The sequence below is a fragment of the Lonchura striata genome, chromosome 13, assembly GCF_046129695.1.
Source record: "Lonchura striata isolate bLonStr1 chromosome 13, bLonStr1.mat, whole genome shotgun sequence".
In the NCBI taxonomy this organism is placed as follows: domain Eukaryota; kingdom Metazoa; phylum Chordata; class Aves; order Passeriformes; family Estrildidae; genus Lonchura; species Lonchura striata.
Window position 1 is genome coordinate 4,217,408 of NC_134615.1, and position 16,635 is coordinate 4,234,042.

The 16,635-nt window shown below is 41.8% G+C and overlaps 2 protein-coding genes across 2 annotated transcripts; one reads left to right on the forward strand and one right to left on the reverse strand.

Moving 5' to 3' along the window:
• Window positions 1-1,601: 1,601 nt before the first annotated feature.
• On the reverse strand, window positions 1,602-4,049 carry CIAO2B (cytosolic iron-sulfur assembly component 2B). The gene is made up of 5 exons (XM_077786255.1): window positions 3,869-4,049; window positions 3,713-3,790; window positions 2,787-2,912; window positions 2,281-2,326; window positions 1,602-1,821 (listed from the first exon to the last, which is right to left on the reverse strand). Exons 1-5 carry the CDS (start codon window positions 4,001-4,003, stop codon window positions 1,724-1,726), a joined length of 483 nt encoding a protein of 160 aa, XP_077642381.1. The 5' UTR covers window positions 4,004-4,049; the 3' UTR covers window positions 1,602-1,723.
• Window positions 4,050-5,227: 1,178 nt separating this feature from the next.
• On the forward strand, window positions 5,228-16,349 carry CES2 (carboxylesterase 2). The gene is made up of 13 exons (XM_021548757.2): window positions 5,228-5,394; window positions 5,921-6,125; window positions 6,448-6,586; window positions 6,850-6,983; window positions 7,431-7,584; window positions 7,841-7,942; window positions 10,283-10,381; window positions 10,861-11,001; window positions 12,196-12,276; window positions 13,094-13,241; window positions 13,859-14,008; window positions 15,665-15,737; window positions 15,886-16,349. The coding sequence occupies exons 1-13, from the start codon at window positions 5,316-5,318 to the stop codon at window positions 16,073-16,075; spliced, it is 1,695 nt and encodes a 564-aa protein (XP_021404432.2). The 5' UTR covers window positions 5,228-5,315; the 3' UTR covers window positions 16,076-16,349.
• The last annotated feature ends 286 nt before the right edge of the window (window positions 16,350-16,635 follow it).

Genomic DNA, 16,635 nt, shown 5'->3' on the forward strand with positions numbered 1-16,635 from the left:
ATGAAGTGATGAAAGCCAAGCAGAGAGCTTCAGCAAAGCACCATTTACTGATCCCTTCTCTGTTTGGAGTGCAGGTTGAAGCAATCTGTTGTCAGCTTAGTCATCCTCCTGTATTCCCCCTGGCACATACTTGCATTTCTTTCTCCCCCCAAAATTTGGGGGCAAAATTTATTTTCTTTGTAAAAAGCCACCAAAAACCAGAAAACAAAATCAAACCACCCAAGCGTGGTGCCTGGGAGCTGCCAGCATGCATTACCATGGCTGGAGTTTCATCTGTGGTGCAAATGCTGGCAATGTCAGAACTAATCAGTTCAGTGACTCAATAAGAGGCAGAGCAAAGCTGGGTTGTTCTGTTCCTTGCCCAATATTAATATTACATAAATACTGTCTTTATTTGCAGTTTCATTCATACATCCCAGCCCATTCAAAGGCTGCTGAGCCAAACGAGCAGGCTGAGGCTGCTGCAGAGTTGGCTTTCTGCAGCCCTGTGCAGACAGGGAAGCTCAGCTCTGGACTGGGAAGGTCTGGCTTTGTTCCTCTCCTGCTTTGCTGTGTGACTTTGGACGTCACACTTGGAGCACTCAACTGGACTGCCAGGCTGAGCTTCACACAATGTCCATAAGCTTCACCCTTTTCAAACAGCATCTGAGACCCTCCCAGGGAAAATACTCCTGGAGTGCAAAGCACTGCCATCAAACTGGTGAGCACAACCTATATTTTTAGAAAGTGTATTTCTTATTTTCCAGATAACTGATGGCAAAGAAGGCAACATCGCAATGGATGCATGTACCAAAACACCCAGCAGGATTTCTCAACAGGTTGTTATTTTTCCATGTGGTCCAGGACTAGAGACATCCTTTACAAAAATTCAGATTAATTTTTAATGAGTTTTTCTATTGTCAAGGTCTACCAAAGACAACAGTTTAATGAATGGCGCAGTTCCCAAATAGGAACCAGAAGAATAAGTTGAGTTTTAGCATTAAATCTCAAAGCACTTAGAGCAAAACTTGTCAAACACTGCCAAGACAATCTTTCAGCAGAGCCTGCTGGGCTGCTCATACTGAGAACTGGTAATGACTCCTGTATTGCAGGTGCACAAATAACACCTCTTCAAAGATACTCTATTTCCTACCACAATGAAGCAGTAATTAAAAATAAATCATGTTTTACACAGGTCTAAAGAGCCCTCCACATTTGGCTAATCTAAGGTAAGATAATTAAAATCAGACGTGATTTGGAAGTGTGGACACGTACTGCTAAATGTCCTCCAACTCTGCACACACCAGCTTGTACAACTTGTGATGTCTGAAAGTGAAACTGTATTAACAGTCCGAAACTGTCACAGGAATGTAAAGATTTTACCTAAAAGTTATCTTGGTGTACTTGTGAAATGCAGTGTGCAAAATCCACTTCTAAGATGCAGTTTATAACTTATTTTTAATAGTGAGAAACCAGTTAAAAACAGGTTGAAAAAAATGGTTAATGGAAAACTGTACCTATGCAATTACTCAATACAATTAAAAAGCTCATTTTTATTATATTTTTGTAGCTGTCTGTAAGCTAACTCCCCACACAGTATTTTTTAAAAGAGCAAAGAAGCATTTCCTCAAGAGAATTTAAGTGATTTTATTTTGCTCACAGTTTTATATAATTTGTAACATCACCGCATATATACAAAATTAGTTAAGTAGATCAGAACACCAATGATTTCCTCACCAGGCAATTATGACCGAGCAGACAAACACTGATTCACCACTTCCAGCAGGTGAGAGTTTTCCAAAGCAGCTGCCACACGTTCCTTATCAGCGAGCTGTTTATTAACTGTGCAGGAAAAAGCCCACGAGAAACCAGTCAGGACACTGGGACTCGCTGTGCTCACGCCGAGCCCCACCATCCCAGCTGCAGGGCTGGGGATGCCCAGGGCACCCAGCTGCTGTCTCAGCACGGAGCCTCTCTGGCACAGCAGCTGTGCAGGAGCTGCCTGGGATTCAGCAGCAGGAGCTGCTCCACGGGTGTGACACAAAAAATCCCCGTTTCCTCCCCTGTTCCCAGTGCTCAGGCAAATCAGCAGTGATGTCTGAGAGCACAGGCTGCCTGAGGAGATGTGCACAGAACACTGCAGCACTCCATGTTCTGTTGTGGAACATCCCCCAGAATCTGACGCACAGAAAGTCCCAGGCACTGAGCAGCTGCTCTGCAGCTGTGGGAATCTCTCTCCTCACTAATTTTCAAGATTAAAACAAATATGAAGGCCACACGAGAGAGGACTAAAAGTCTTACCTGCGTGCTCAGAGGCATGTGTTCCTGGTGTTATATGAACATCCAGCTGAAACAGCAGCACAAAAGAAACGGGATGAGTTTGACAAAGCATCGGAACATTAAGTTCAAACTAATACAAATGAAATAGTAACAAAAAGAAGAGAGAAAGGACATTCTTGCCACTATCAATTATTCTATATAACAGAATAAAACAGAAGTGTACAATTGCAGAGCATTCTGCATTTGTACACGGTTAAACCTGCTTCAGACAAGGGTGAGAGCTCCCCTCCTGCTGTGCTGCAGAGCACTGCCTGCAGTGATTGCCCCTGGCCCGTGACAACCCCCAGAACTGCACGCTGGTATTTCACCCACTGCCCTCTCTGCTTCCTGCAGCACCCCTCACACCAAAAATGAAAAAACCTCTAGTTATTTTTCACTGCAAGCTGCTTAGCTTTTCTTTTTTTTTTTTTTACCTTTTAAAACTTTTTTTCCAAACACAACCCCCCTCTTTTGCTTTGACTGCTCACCTTGAACCTGTCGGGCAGAGAGCGGAGCAGCTTGACCTTGATGGAGAGGCCGATGAGGGTGGCCATGCTGCAGTGGGGGATGGTGGGCGTGAACTCCACCGACACCGTGCTCTCAGCATCGTTCACCTGCGGGCACAGCGGCTGGCACCACAGCCCCGAGCCCCGCTCGGGCACCGTCAGTGCTACCTTTACGTGCTACCGTAAATATAGTTCAATACTATAAAACACGAGAAGTCTATTTGAATGTTAGAAATTATTAATCGACAAGTACTATGTTCAATATATTAAATATATTAAAATATTATATTGTAATGTGATCATTAGAATTATAACTATTGTAAATACATTTAAATATTCTATATTTAAATATTATATTGTTAATTTATTATATATTCAAATATTATATTATATCTTATTATATAATAATAGAATATAATACAACACAATAATATAATATAATATAATATAATATAATATAATATAATATAATATAATATAATATAATATAATATAATATAATATAATATAATATAATATAATATAATATAATATATATTATAATATATAATATATATAATATACTATAATACAATATCTAATATATATTATAGTATGTATATGATATTATATTATATATATTGTATCGTATGATAATATAATATTTATAATATAATATTATAGCATATATATGGTATTATAATATAATAGTATATTATATATTATATTATAATATTACAGTATATATATAGTAATATGATATGATATGATATGATATCATATCATATGATATCATATCATATATCATATATCATATATCATATATAATATATCATATATCATATATCATATATCATATATCATATATCATATATCATATATCATATCATATCGGACGGCTGAGGCAGCACATCCCGGCGGGATCTCACTTTCACTCGCGCTTCCTCGACGACGTTGAGCTCCTCCAGGGTGAGCGGGTGCTCGGGGTCATTGATGGAGCGGATGAGATGTGCGGGTTAAGGAAAGCGGCGCTGCCCGCCCCGGCCCGCCCGCCCGCCCGGCCCTGCCCGCCGCTCCCGCAGGATATCGAAGATCTCCCGGTCGTCGATGGCGTCGGGCAGCTCGTCGTCCTCCTCGCGGGCGGTGACGGGGCGCTCCCCGGAGCGGCGGTAGACGAGCGGGTTCGCGTTCTCCAGCGGCGGCGCGCCCGGGCCCACCATGGCGGCAGCGGAACCGCCCGCACCGGAACCGGCCCGGAGCGCGATGGGCTCCGCCCCGCGGGGCCGGCAGCGGGGCGGGGCTGCCGGGCGGCCCGGGCCGGGCGGGGCTGCCGGGCGTCCCCGGAGCTCCGACCGGACCGAGCGCCGGGTTGGAAGCCAATGGAGTCGGCGGCGCGGTGTCCGCCGCTGGAGATACACCGACGCACACAGACACAGAGGCACACACACGCACATACACGCACACACAGACACGCGCACACAGACACAGACACACAGAGACACACACATGCACACACACACAGACACACAGACACATACAGACACAGACACAGAGACACACACATGCACACACACACAGACACACGCACACACACATGCACACATACGCACACACAGACACACACACATGCACACACACACAGACACACGCACACACACATGCACACATACACACGCACACACAGACACACTTCAGTGTCCGCCCAGCTCCGGGCTGGGCCTGGCGCCGCCAAGGATGCTCCCATGCGACTTGTTGAAATGTTCTCTGCTTTGAAAAGTCAAACAAAAGAACCCCACGCAAATTTAAACTGAAGTGGCAGAGTGTAGTAATGACACGCTTTGGCTTCATACACCCCTCTAAAAGGGGATTAAAGCAAGTCTTAACTATTTTGATTTGGTTTGCTTATTTTTCTATTGTTACTTTTTAGTTATTTGCAATCTCTCCTCCCGGTTGTTGGGGCGCGGAGGGCGGATTAGGGGTTTTGTTGCTTTGTTTTGCTTGTCGTGGTGTTTTGGTGATACTTTTGTTGTTTTAAGAGGGTTTTAAAGAACTTCATAGTATTTAAGCTCCGGAGTGCGTTCAGACTCGCCCTCTTTCTCCGCCGCCAGCACGGACAGCCGGTGAATGAGCTGCGATTGCCGCTCCGTGGCGCCCGCCGGGCGGCGCTGGGCACCGCCGGCACCGGGGAGCGCGGGGCGGCGGTCGGGGCCGCGCCGGTGATCGGGGCTGTGAGGGTGATCGATCAGGGGCTGTGCGGGTGATGGGGGGGCCGTGCCGATCATCAGTCAGGGGCCGTGCCGATGATCAGTCAGGGGCCGTGCCGATGATCAGTCAGGGCTGTGCCGATCATCAATCAGGGGCCGTGCCGATGATCAGTCAGGGCTGTGCCGCCCCCGGGTCCGGCACTCCCGTTTGCCTTCGCCCCTCTCGGGGCGTTCCCTGCAGGTTCCGTGCCCCGAGTGCCCTCGCTGGGACCTTTGTCCCCTCCTGTTCCGCAGGAGAGAGTCCCCGGGAGCCCCACCGGGGCTGAAAATGTCTCCTGCGAGCCCGATCGCGTGGCTTTGCGCCTTGTTTTGTAGCGCAGCCTTGTTCCTCGTGTGCGGGACAGAAGGTGAGCCCCGCGACTTGCTGCTGCTGCCGGGGAAACCGCTGCACCAGCTCCCGATGGTTTTTACGAAGGCGGTAAATCTCTTGTGCCTTGGTTACCAATCTGCAAAAATGCCTTCATGATGCAAAAATTACTGGGTTTGAGATGATAAAATGAAAATTAAGTTTTCTGTCCTTTTTAAAAAGTAGAAAGCAGCAACATTTGTGAATTCTCTAAACAAAATATTTTTAAGATCTTGTTGAATGATAGATTTAGCAAATGCCAATGGTTTTGCTGTTTGCTCTGAAATTTGTTCTTGTATAGTGACAATATCCTGCCCTACATGGCTCCAGGTATAAATGGCAGGAGGGTTTGGCAGGGGGTGTCTCTCACTGCACCAAAGCAAAATGAAAACTGAACAAAATTGAAAGGAATAAACTGAAATGTTCTAAATTAAACAGTCAGTTAAAAATACTTAATGGGATAGTCTGTGAGATAATTATGAAGATGCAATTTAATTCATTATTTTTTTATCTATTGTGTTACTTAGGACAGAGTGGTGCTGAGCCAGAGGTGACTATTGCACTTGGACGGCTCAAAGGAACACAGACAAGCGTGAAGGGCACAGACAAGCTTGTAAATGTTTTCCTTGGAATTCCTTTTGCAAAAGCCCCTCTTGGATCCTTGAGGTTTTCTCCACCTGAACCGCCTGAACCCTGGAGTGGTGTGAGAGATGCAACTTCTTACCCACCGCTGTGAGAGCAGTTCTTTTGTAGCCAGAAGCTGCCCGTGCTGCAGAGTTGTGTTTATTGGGGTGCAGAGGCTGCTTCTGCTGAGTTGTTGGTACTTGGTGGTGGATACACTGCCAGTACTGGAGTATTTCTAGTACAGGTGTGGAGATGTGCTTTTACAGGCTGTACCTCTCAGTGATTATAGGTAACACAAAATTCAAGCACCCTGTGGGGATTCAGCTGGGACCAAAAGAAATGTGTTTTCTCTACTGTTGTTACTTTGATGCTATTGTAGGTTTAGTACAAATAATTGTGTTGTTTTTTTTTTTTTCTTCCCTTGGTGAAGCTGTCCTCAAGATCTGTCCCTGTTGAAAATAGCTGAAAAAAACTTTAAAGAAAAGCACCTTGCATTCCAAACTTCTGAGGACTGTTTGTATCTCAGTGTTTACAGCCCCGCTGGCTCAAGCAAGAAGGACAAGTTACCTGTATGTAAACCATTGAACAAACTTGTGATTTATAAAGCTTGCAAGTAATGATTGCTCTTAAGAGAGTTAATTGCTTTGAAAATGTGATGCTGCACAAGCAGAAATAATATTAGCATGTAAAATTCCAAGATCACCAGTCTGAAATTCAGCAGCCATCGTGCTTCAGTGATTTGGTGTTCCTAATTATCTGACGTTGTTTTCCTTTTTCAAGTGAAATCTGCAAACCAGCGCGTTAAGGTGTGTCTCACCCTATTGTTTCCAAGGTAATGGTGTGGATCCATGGAGGCAATTTTATATTTGGTGGTGCTGCTCGGTATGATGGCTCTGCACTGTCAGCCTACGAGAATGTTGTGGTGGTATTAATTCAGTACAGACTGGGACTCCTTGGGTACTTTAAGTAAGAACACTTATTTCACTTTTTACAAAGTACTTGCTGTCACGTTTAAAGCACGGGTAGTTCTGTTTGCTAAATGTGCTGAACTTTTATATCAGCTTCCCACTGTTAGAGTGGTTTAAATGTACAAAATTCACTGACATCAGGACTTCAGAACACCAAGAAATGTCTGTGCATTCCACCTGCATGGCCATGTGATTGCAGCCTGCTTATTTGATGCTGGGCAGGATGTTTGTTCTGGCCTTTGCTTCCATGCTCTGCTGTGTAAAGCAAAGCCTCGGGTGGAGCACAGGCCAGGGGTCTGCCTGAGCCGGGGTGGGCAGGGGCTGAGGTGTGAGCGTGGGGGGCTGGAGGTCCCTTTGCAGCAAACACAGATTGCTGGGGTGGCCTCTGCTGTGCCACTGTCACTGTCACTGCTGCTGAGGAGTGGCTCTGCTGCTTTCCTGTCAGCACTGGTGACGAGCACGCCCGCGGGAACTGGGCGTACCTGGATCAGGTCGCTGCTCTTTGGTGGGTCCGAGGAAATATCGAGCACTTCGGTGGAGACCCAGCATCTGTCACTCTCTTCGGGATATCTGCAGGAGCTTGCTCTGTTTTTGCACATGTAGGTATATAGTAGATAAAAATAAAAGTCTTTGAAAGCTTAATTAATGTAACATTTCATGTTTAATCTGGTTTTTGACCATAAATTTAACAGCGCATTGGGCTAAATCTGGAGATATAGGAAATAAAGATGTATAAATCCCAAGATGTATAATTCCCAACTGAATCCATGAGTTAATAGACTATAGCTAGCATTAAGTTGTAAGGTAAGGATGTTAATGTAGAATAAATACTTTTTGTTCTTCCCTTCTTGGCAGGTGTTATCTCCTTTATCTAAGGGTCTCTTTCATAAAGCAATATCAGAGAGTGGAATTCTAATTCCCCCCAGCAAAAATTTACATCTTTCAACAGATCTTGAGGTAAGCTCATTGTTTTGCATTTAAAGTCTTTATAGCCTAAAATAGGCTTTTCCTATGGGTAGAGGAATACTAAATATCTATCCAGGATATCTAAAGGATACTGAAGTATAAAGGATATATAAGGATATCTAGGGGATACTTCTATGTGATAATTTGTTTAAAAAAGAAAAGGGGAAAATGTCATTGTATATTGTGCAAGAAAGTTGATCCAGTTCATTGTTGCAGCACACCTGTTTAATTTTGGTCTGGTTGGTGTTAGAAATAGATTGGACAACTGTATGATTCTAACAGTTGTGGGCTGACAAAGGCATTTTCAGTCACACAAATGCCAAGCTAGGCAAATGTTCATTTTTATATCCACTGTACTCTACACAGTAACGGTGGCATTTATTATGGAAAGCTTAACAAGAAGAAGAATTCAGTTTTTTATTAATCTACAGCCCTTTAAGGAGGGCCTTTATGTGAAGTAAATTAATTAAATATAAAAAAAACCCAACAAACAAACCAAAAAACAAAACCCAAACTTAAAATAAAATCACTTTCTATAAGTTCCTTTTAATATCTTTTCCTGTCATGCCAGATAGTAATAATGTAAATGTTTCTGAGTTTTCTTTCCTTATCTGGTTTATTCTACAAGCTTGTATTATCTCTACAGAAAAGTTTGAAAAGACAGTGAATGGAAATACAACAAGAAAGAGAAGTACACCGGAATGATTTCACTTTGTGATTGATATGGTTTGACACTGGCACAATGCCAGTGTTTTTATGAAAATGTGATTTTTACTTTGAATGCTGTAAAGTGGAATTTAGAATACAATAAAGTAGGCTTAAATTTGATAATAGGAAAAAAAACTTTATTAAACTACTATTACAAAAGAAAAGAGAAAACTAAAGAAGGGAAAAAAAACTACACAAAGATCTAAATGAAAACTTTGCAAAACATTCCTCCCCCCACCACTTAACTCCAACAAACTACAGTGAGACACAATCTGGACCCCAATCAGGTTTCTACCTTTTAAGCAATTGATATTCAGTCTATTAAGGGAATAGAGTTTTTCCTGTGCTACAGACCTCTCAAGAAACACAGCTTTATATCTTGTGTTTTTATGTTACACATGGCACTGCCTGGAGAAAAAGTTTGCCATGGTGACCTTTCTCCTTTCCATGCACAGTGCTCTTACTATTAATGTATGGATGGTCACTGCCTTTAGGATTTTTCCTTTTAAGGATGCCCTGCCAAGAGGGGAGAAAACAATAGTTTAGTTTTTCATTTTTTTGGGACCAGAGTCCCCCCCATTTTCCCTTGGGGCTGAGGGCTCAAGAACAGAGATCTTCTTCTCTTCTCTTTTTTTTCTAGGGCAAGGGGGCGCTACTACAAACCTCCTAACTTTTTCTTTGTTCACTCTACTTTTGTCTTTTTCTTAGCTGAAGTAGGTTTCTTGACTCACTGGCATCCTCTTAAAACACAGTCCTTCTTGAAGGAGAAGATTTGGTTCAGGTTGTGGCTAACATGGAAAAGTCCAGCTAAAAGCTACTCCTTGTCCCCCTCCTATCTAGAATTCCTCCTTCCAACATCCCATCCCAGGGTCCAAGGTGTCCCTCTTCTTTTTTTTCAAACTGAGGAGGGGAAAGGAAAATTCATAAAGCTTTTATTTCTCAAGGAAGGGTTAAAAGTCCGAAGTCCCAGGACGGCTCGATGCCCAGACATCCAGCAACTCCCACGCGACTGGGCACCTTGCAGCAGCTCCCCCCGCTCCTCCTTCCTTGCGGCTTTCTCTCTCCCTCTCGGGAGAGGAACTCTGAGGGAGGAAATAGAGACATCCCAGATTTCTTCCACCCTTCTATCTGCAGGGGCCAGCCCGGTTCTAGTCTTTTTACCACCCTTGGGGCTTTCGGCCTTACCTTTCTCAGGCCATGGGAGCTTCCCCTCCCCCACCCAGCTCGTGGCTGGGCAGGGGAAAATCTACACTGCACGCTGACTGGAACTAAAAAGAGCAAGTTTCCCTGAAAATTCTGCTTTTAACCCCTCTGTGTTCTCAGAGACGTGTCTACTTTCAATTAGTCAATATCTAAATTGACCTCTTCTTTCCAAGAAAAATTATCTTTCCGTGTCAAACCACGACAGTGATCAAACTGTAGCATTTCTAGTAAAATAAAGTACTCAAAGATCTATCAAGCTCACTTAAATCTGCCACTAACAAACTGTATAATATACAGTATATAGTGCTGTATATTATACTTATAGTGCTGTATACATACTGTATAATGCTGTATAAATCATTATATAGCAGCATGTATAATGATTTTATAACAGTGCTTGACTTTGTTGATAATTTTCAGAAAATTGCCAGTATCTTCAAGTGTGAGACAAGCAGTTCCCTCTCCCTGCTGAACTGCTTGAGGCAGCAGGAAGCAGAGCACATAGTCCTTAAGAGCAAGGTAGGTGAGGCTTCATGGCAACAGAACTTTTTAATGGCTCACTTGCAAAACTTCAGCTCGGCCTCTGATCAGAGTTCATTGATGGTCTGTTCCAAAGTTGATTTTTCTTATCTTTTGTTAAAATACTCCCTAAATGTTGAAGTAATTTCACACATCAGTTCTTTCTGGAAGTTTGGCAGTGTCACAGCGCCTGTGACGTTGTGAGCAAGGTCTGAGCATCCCTGTGTTTTAATGTCAGAACAGCACAGGATGAGGAATCCATTACATTCCTCTACATCTTGACCCAGCCAGGCCTGCATTTTATACTCCTGTGCCAAACTAAATTTATGTTACAGTGGCCGTAGATACCTGAATTTCTTAAAGCACTTTTTTTGCAATTAGGACATTTAATGTAGACATCATACATGATTTGAAGGCAAAATTGGAATTACTATTAACTACTGATTTGATCTTTCTTTTTTTTTTTCCTCTTCCTTCAGGAAATCTCATTTCTACCCTTAGTTTTGGATGGAGTGTTTCTTCATAAGCCACCTGAAGAGATACTGGTTGGAAAAGAATTCAATGCAGTCCCATTCATGATAGGAGTCACCAACAATGAATTTGGCTGGAATATTAGATCTGTAATTTAATGTCTATTCTTTATTTTTAATGTGTTTCTAATGTTTATGTTAAGTGATAGGACAAGTCTTTGCATTGTTGGAAATACATACAAGGTAAATATTGCTTACATCCTGGCTCTGCAGTGACCCAGAACCACTGGATCACAAGAGGGTGAGAGAGGCTTCATCCTGCAGCTTAAACTGCATGGACACATCAGTTGGAACATCAATTTTGTACAGTGTTTTCTTATCCTACAATTTTAATCCCTCATCCAGGCAGAGAGAGGAAAAAGAATGCAACAATAAAGGACTTATTACTGAAAGTCAAATAAAGCCAATCCTTTCCCCCACAAGGCTCAGTAGTCAGGGTTGATACACAGTGTGCTTAAAAATGTGCCACTGATCACCTAGACCAGCTTCCCCTTGGTATCATTACCACCCTGCAGAAAGAGCTTTCATTTGAAAATCTCATCTGGGGCAGAGTGAGGGGACAATGCAGGTGTCCAGCCCATTCTCCTTTCTCATAAGAACTCAATGGGCAACTCTAAAACATGAGCAAATGCTCTCAGAGCACAAAAACTGCAGGAGATAGATTTGTCCTCTCCTTTATTGTCCCTTTCTTTTATTTCCTAAATATTCAGGTTCCTTTGTGTAGTACCAAGCATTTGTTCTGAATCTATGAAGCAACTGTCTCTGGTAGTAAGTCCCAGAAGAACAATGCAAAGTGAAATCTGTTTGAATTTATTTTGCAGACAGAAGAATTTTATGTCATGCTGTAAAAGAGCATTAAAACAAGGAAGAACACTGCTTTATCCTTATTTCAAAGGTCTCAGACAACTGGACTAGAGACAGACTGCCAGTGACTTAAGATCTCCCCCAACAGAATGAAAATAATCCTGTGAGACAGAAGCAGCTTTTCACTTCAACTCTGCTCTCATGTTTTCTAGTCTTACAAGTTTCTTAATGTTGATTTAAGGATAAACTATGTATTAGGAGTGGTTTTTGTAGAAACCTTCACCAAGACAATATTTACTGCAATAAATACGAGTTTTCAAGACAGCTGCTGCATTGTGCTGCACTTTTGCATATGATATGATGCTTTAAAAATGAACACCAGTAGTAAGAATTAATGGAATAATGTAGTTTAAGTGTTTAAAATAATGGAGACACTGAAAGGTATGCTAATAACATTGTTTTTTTTTTTCCTCTGTACAGACATCAAAAATGAAAAGTTTGAAGGAAATAGGAGATAGAAAATCAATTGCCTCAACTGTAGAGGTTTTTCTACCAATGATTGTAAGTACTGCTGCACAAATCTAATTTGAGAAGTGAATTTTCTTTTTTCATGTATGGAACAGATTTGGGTCTCACTGCTCAAGTCATATTGTACTGAGGGCTGAGGTCATGGTAGGCTTGGGGATAATCCCAGCAAAGTTGACAGGACCAGGGTGTATGAAATTACACAGAAATAGGATTGAATCGGGCCTGGGATTTGGGAAAATACCTTTTTCATTCTAGACCTCAAACAATACTTTTATCTTGCATATTTGTGAGATTACTGCAATAGCTTCCCTAATGTTAAGGTATCTCATGGCTAATCTCCTGCTTAGAGAGTTTCAAGGTGTATTTTTCAGTATGTTTACATTAAATGAAGCTTTTAAAGTAGTTATTTTGCACTCCTAGCTTTGAGGTCCATCTTTCAACCAGCAAATTCTAACTTTGAAAATTTACACTGTGTTTGGAGATCCCATTGGTTTTGTCCTCTTGTCTAATGGTCCATAAATCTTTCAAGAACTGAGAATTTACTTTTGTGATTCCCATCTCTCTTCTCCTGACTAAAACAGAAGCTGAATATACTATCAGGAGAAATTGCTGGATCTACACTTATTGCTGTAGAGTTTTAACCCAAATAAATCTGGGGCAAATTTCACCTGAGGTGGTTGGTTTGTTTGATATTTTTTGCCTACAAAAAGCATGAATAGATTTTGTTTCCCATCAACATGGCTGCTGTCCTGGACAATTGTGCCTTTGCAGAATCTCTGAAGTTTAAGATGGCATTTTTAGCTACTAATTGAGACAGTGATTGTTTGTCTGTTTGTTTCTTGTCTCTTAGGATGTACCCTCAGATTTTCTGCCCATGATCTTAGATGAATATCTGGGAGACACAGAGGACCCTGCAGAGCTACGAGATGGATTCGTGGACCTGCTGGGGGACATGGCAATTGTCATGCCAGCCATTAAAGCACTGAATTATCACAGGGGTAAGCTGATCAACAGCAGTGGGACACTCAAACCTCCTACTGCAGGCTGGATCAAATGATGCAGACACAAATCCTTCATATGTAGGCAACCCTTCTTGAGACTCCCACTGGGAACATGAGGAATGACACAGGTCTGCAGGGTTGTGTACAGTCCCTTATCTCTGTGAAAGGGTGCTCATAATCACAATATATTGAGAGCAGAGCATGATAACACAGGTAAATATTTACTAACTGAAATATACAGGCTTGAAAATTAAAACATATCAAAGCAACCTTTGTCCTTTGGCCCATGGCTATTTGGGAAATCAGCAGCTCTGTGGTCTGTACATTTTCTGGTGTGTAGGTGTAGGCAAGCCATGCCATGATACTCAAAAGTGGAAATAATTTGATATTTTGTTTTCTGTACATTATCTTAGGGTGGATCTTCCAGTTTTTTCTGTGCAAGTGCCAAGTTCTTAATTTTACATTAAAAGTAAAAGTACATATTTGAATGTAACAATTACACTAGAAATGTGCCCAGTAAAAAGCTTATTTTTTTAAAGTAGTGTTTTGAACAGCTGATGACAGCTGCAGTTTATGTATCTCTTCTGTAACTCCCTGTATGTTATGTCTTGCAGAGTCTGGAGCTCCTACCTACTTCTTTGAGTTCCAGCACCGGGCCAGTGCGTACCGGGGTAGCAAACCCGACTATGTGAAGGCTGACCACGGGGATGAAGTTGGTTTTGTCTTTGGGGGGCCTTTTCTGGCTGGGGACATCCAGCTCCGCAGTAAGGAACAGACACCATTCACTTAGGAATGAGTCCTGTAACCCTGGCATTTTTCCGTTCACTGTTTTATTAATTTTCATCAGATTAAGGTGCATATATTGGCAGCGAGACCAAGCCATAACCCTTTCTCCTGGCATAATTGGTTTTATGCATTTAACCATCTTCTCCATCTTCTCTCCTTTACAGTTTGCTTGGTCTGAAGCACAGTCAGTACCACATCTTGTCAGCAATTCAGCAAATAGGCTATTTGCTAGAAAATTCACTGTCATTATCCCAGCACTGTGCATGAATTTGCCAAATGGCTTTGGCTGAAAATGAAATTGAAGGAAAGGTCAATTAAACTTCCAGAGTGCTTGGGAAGAGGAAATCCAGGATCTCTACTTTGCCTGAGGAGTTTAGGCCAGTGTCTCCTCCTTTCAGGAAATCCCACGGGCTGTCAGGCTCCAGAGAATGGGGGACTTGGCTTCTTTTGCAGCAAGTGATTCCAGCTGTGTTCAGAGCAAGGCTTGGAATTCCATGGTTTCATTTTCTGTGTGAAGATCTCATGGTTATGTCTGTTTTGTCTCACAGTTCAATTAATGCTTGAGCATTTATTCAAATGGAACCAGTCCACTGAGGGAGGATTAAGGGTGTACTCCCAAAATTTCCATGGGATTCTAGAAATTCCTTCTGGCAGAATCCCACATTGTTATATTCCCAATGAATCTGCCAATCACTGAACAGTTAAGAAACATGATGCCACTTCCTAAGGAACATCATTAATCCAGCAATATCTTTTACTTACATGTGCCTAAGACAGTAATACTCAGCATGAAGTATTTTCTTTCCTGTGGGACAGATTAGGAACAGTTCTTATTTTGACAGAGACACAAAAATTCTGCTTATTTTAAGTGAATTCACTGGGGGTTTTTTTCTGCTTTTATTTTTGTGATTTGCACAGTAGTTCATAGTCTGGTCAAGGCCTACATAAGTGAAAGTATTTCCTTTTACTTCTTTGGAGCTGTCCAGCTATGTTGCAAAGCCCTTTGTTAATCTGTTACCAGAGCCTTTTTCTTTTGCCTTTTTTTTTTTTTTATTTACATACCTTTGACACTAGGAAACACTGAACTGCTCTTTTCTTCTTTTCCTGAATTTATCAAGGGCTTGAGATGCATTTATAATTAAAAACACACAGGAACTGAAATAATTCTCACCTAGTGATACAGTGAGCTTATGTGTAACTGTATTTAAAGAAATACTCTTGAAATGCTGAGAAATTGACTGCTCTGAATAATAGGGAGAATTTCAGTCCCACAAAACAAGAATGGGATCCAAGAAACACAGCCATGTGGCCCATTCCTGGAGTTGTACTGGGATGCAGAACACATGTTTTGTTTTTTTTATTCTGCTCTGATTTCCTGGAAGGTTACAGGCACATCATCTTATTTCCTTGTTCCCAAATTCCCTGATTTCTACAGGAGGGTAGTGATGCAAGTGGTTGCTGAGGAGTGCTGAAATCCCCTGATGCTTGCTGTATTAGTGATGTTGGCCAGTGGGGTGTTTCTGTTGCAATTGCCAAACTGTTACAGCATATTCACACACGCAAATGCTGCTGCTGTAGCAGCAATGTCTTGATTTCTGCCACAGAGAGGAACTATTCTGTATTTTGTCTTTCAGGTGAAGTTACAGAGGAAGAAAAGACCCTCAGCAGAACTCTAATGAAGTACTGGGCTAACTTTGCTCGAAATGGGTACGAATCATGAAATTCATGACAGATATTGCTGCTTTTCACTGACTCCATGGGGAATTGGCTGGTTTATTGATTCAGTCTTAACTTGTATGATTGAATTCCCCTGTGACTGAAAAGGGCACTCACTCTTCTTTCCTCTTGCTTACAGAAATCCTAATGGAGAGGGTCTGGTTGAATGGCCATCTTACAACCTAAATGAAGAATACTTGCAGATAAGTCTACAACAAAAGAAAGACAGAAAGTTGAAAGAAAAGAAGGTAGAATTCTGGGAAAAAGTAATCCTTGAAAAGGCAAATAACAAAAGCACACAAAACAAGAAGTTTAAATTAGAGTTATAGTTTACAGTCTAAACATGCACATAATATGCAAGCTATTAGGATATTTTAAAAATTAATTGAAGTATATTTGAGGATAAAATTGCATTTCCCTCACCTTTTCTTCATTGTTGTCATACCTGCAATTACTCACTGTAATAATTCCAGTTAATCCTGACTTGTCAAATAGAGCTGCCAAATTTCCACAATACTCAGGTTCTTCTGACAATCCCCTATGACTGAAGAGAGAATGTAGCAACCACGTTGTTTTAATAAAGTGAAATCAATGAAGACCCAATTTGTAAGACTCTCTTGATGCCAAGTTTGTTGGAGGCACAAAAACTTTGGTGTGGTGTAGATACAGAAATGTCCTCTGTGGAAAGAAGGTGAAACTACAGAATGTTCTGTTTTGTCAGTTGGTTTTACAACTGAGACAGGATGGTACTTAATCTGTAATAGTAGGACTGGAATTAAGACTCCTCCCAAATGTTAGAAGAGGGAGAAAAATTCTCCAGTACCCATAAGTCTCTGCTTTTGTATTTAGTTGTACATCCCCTACAAGGATTAATATTTCTGCCTTTTTC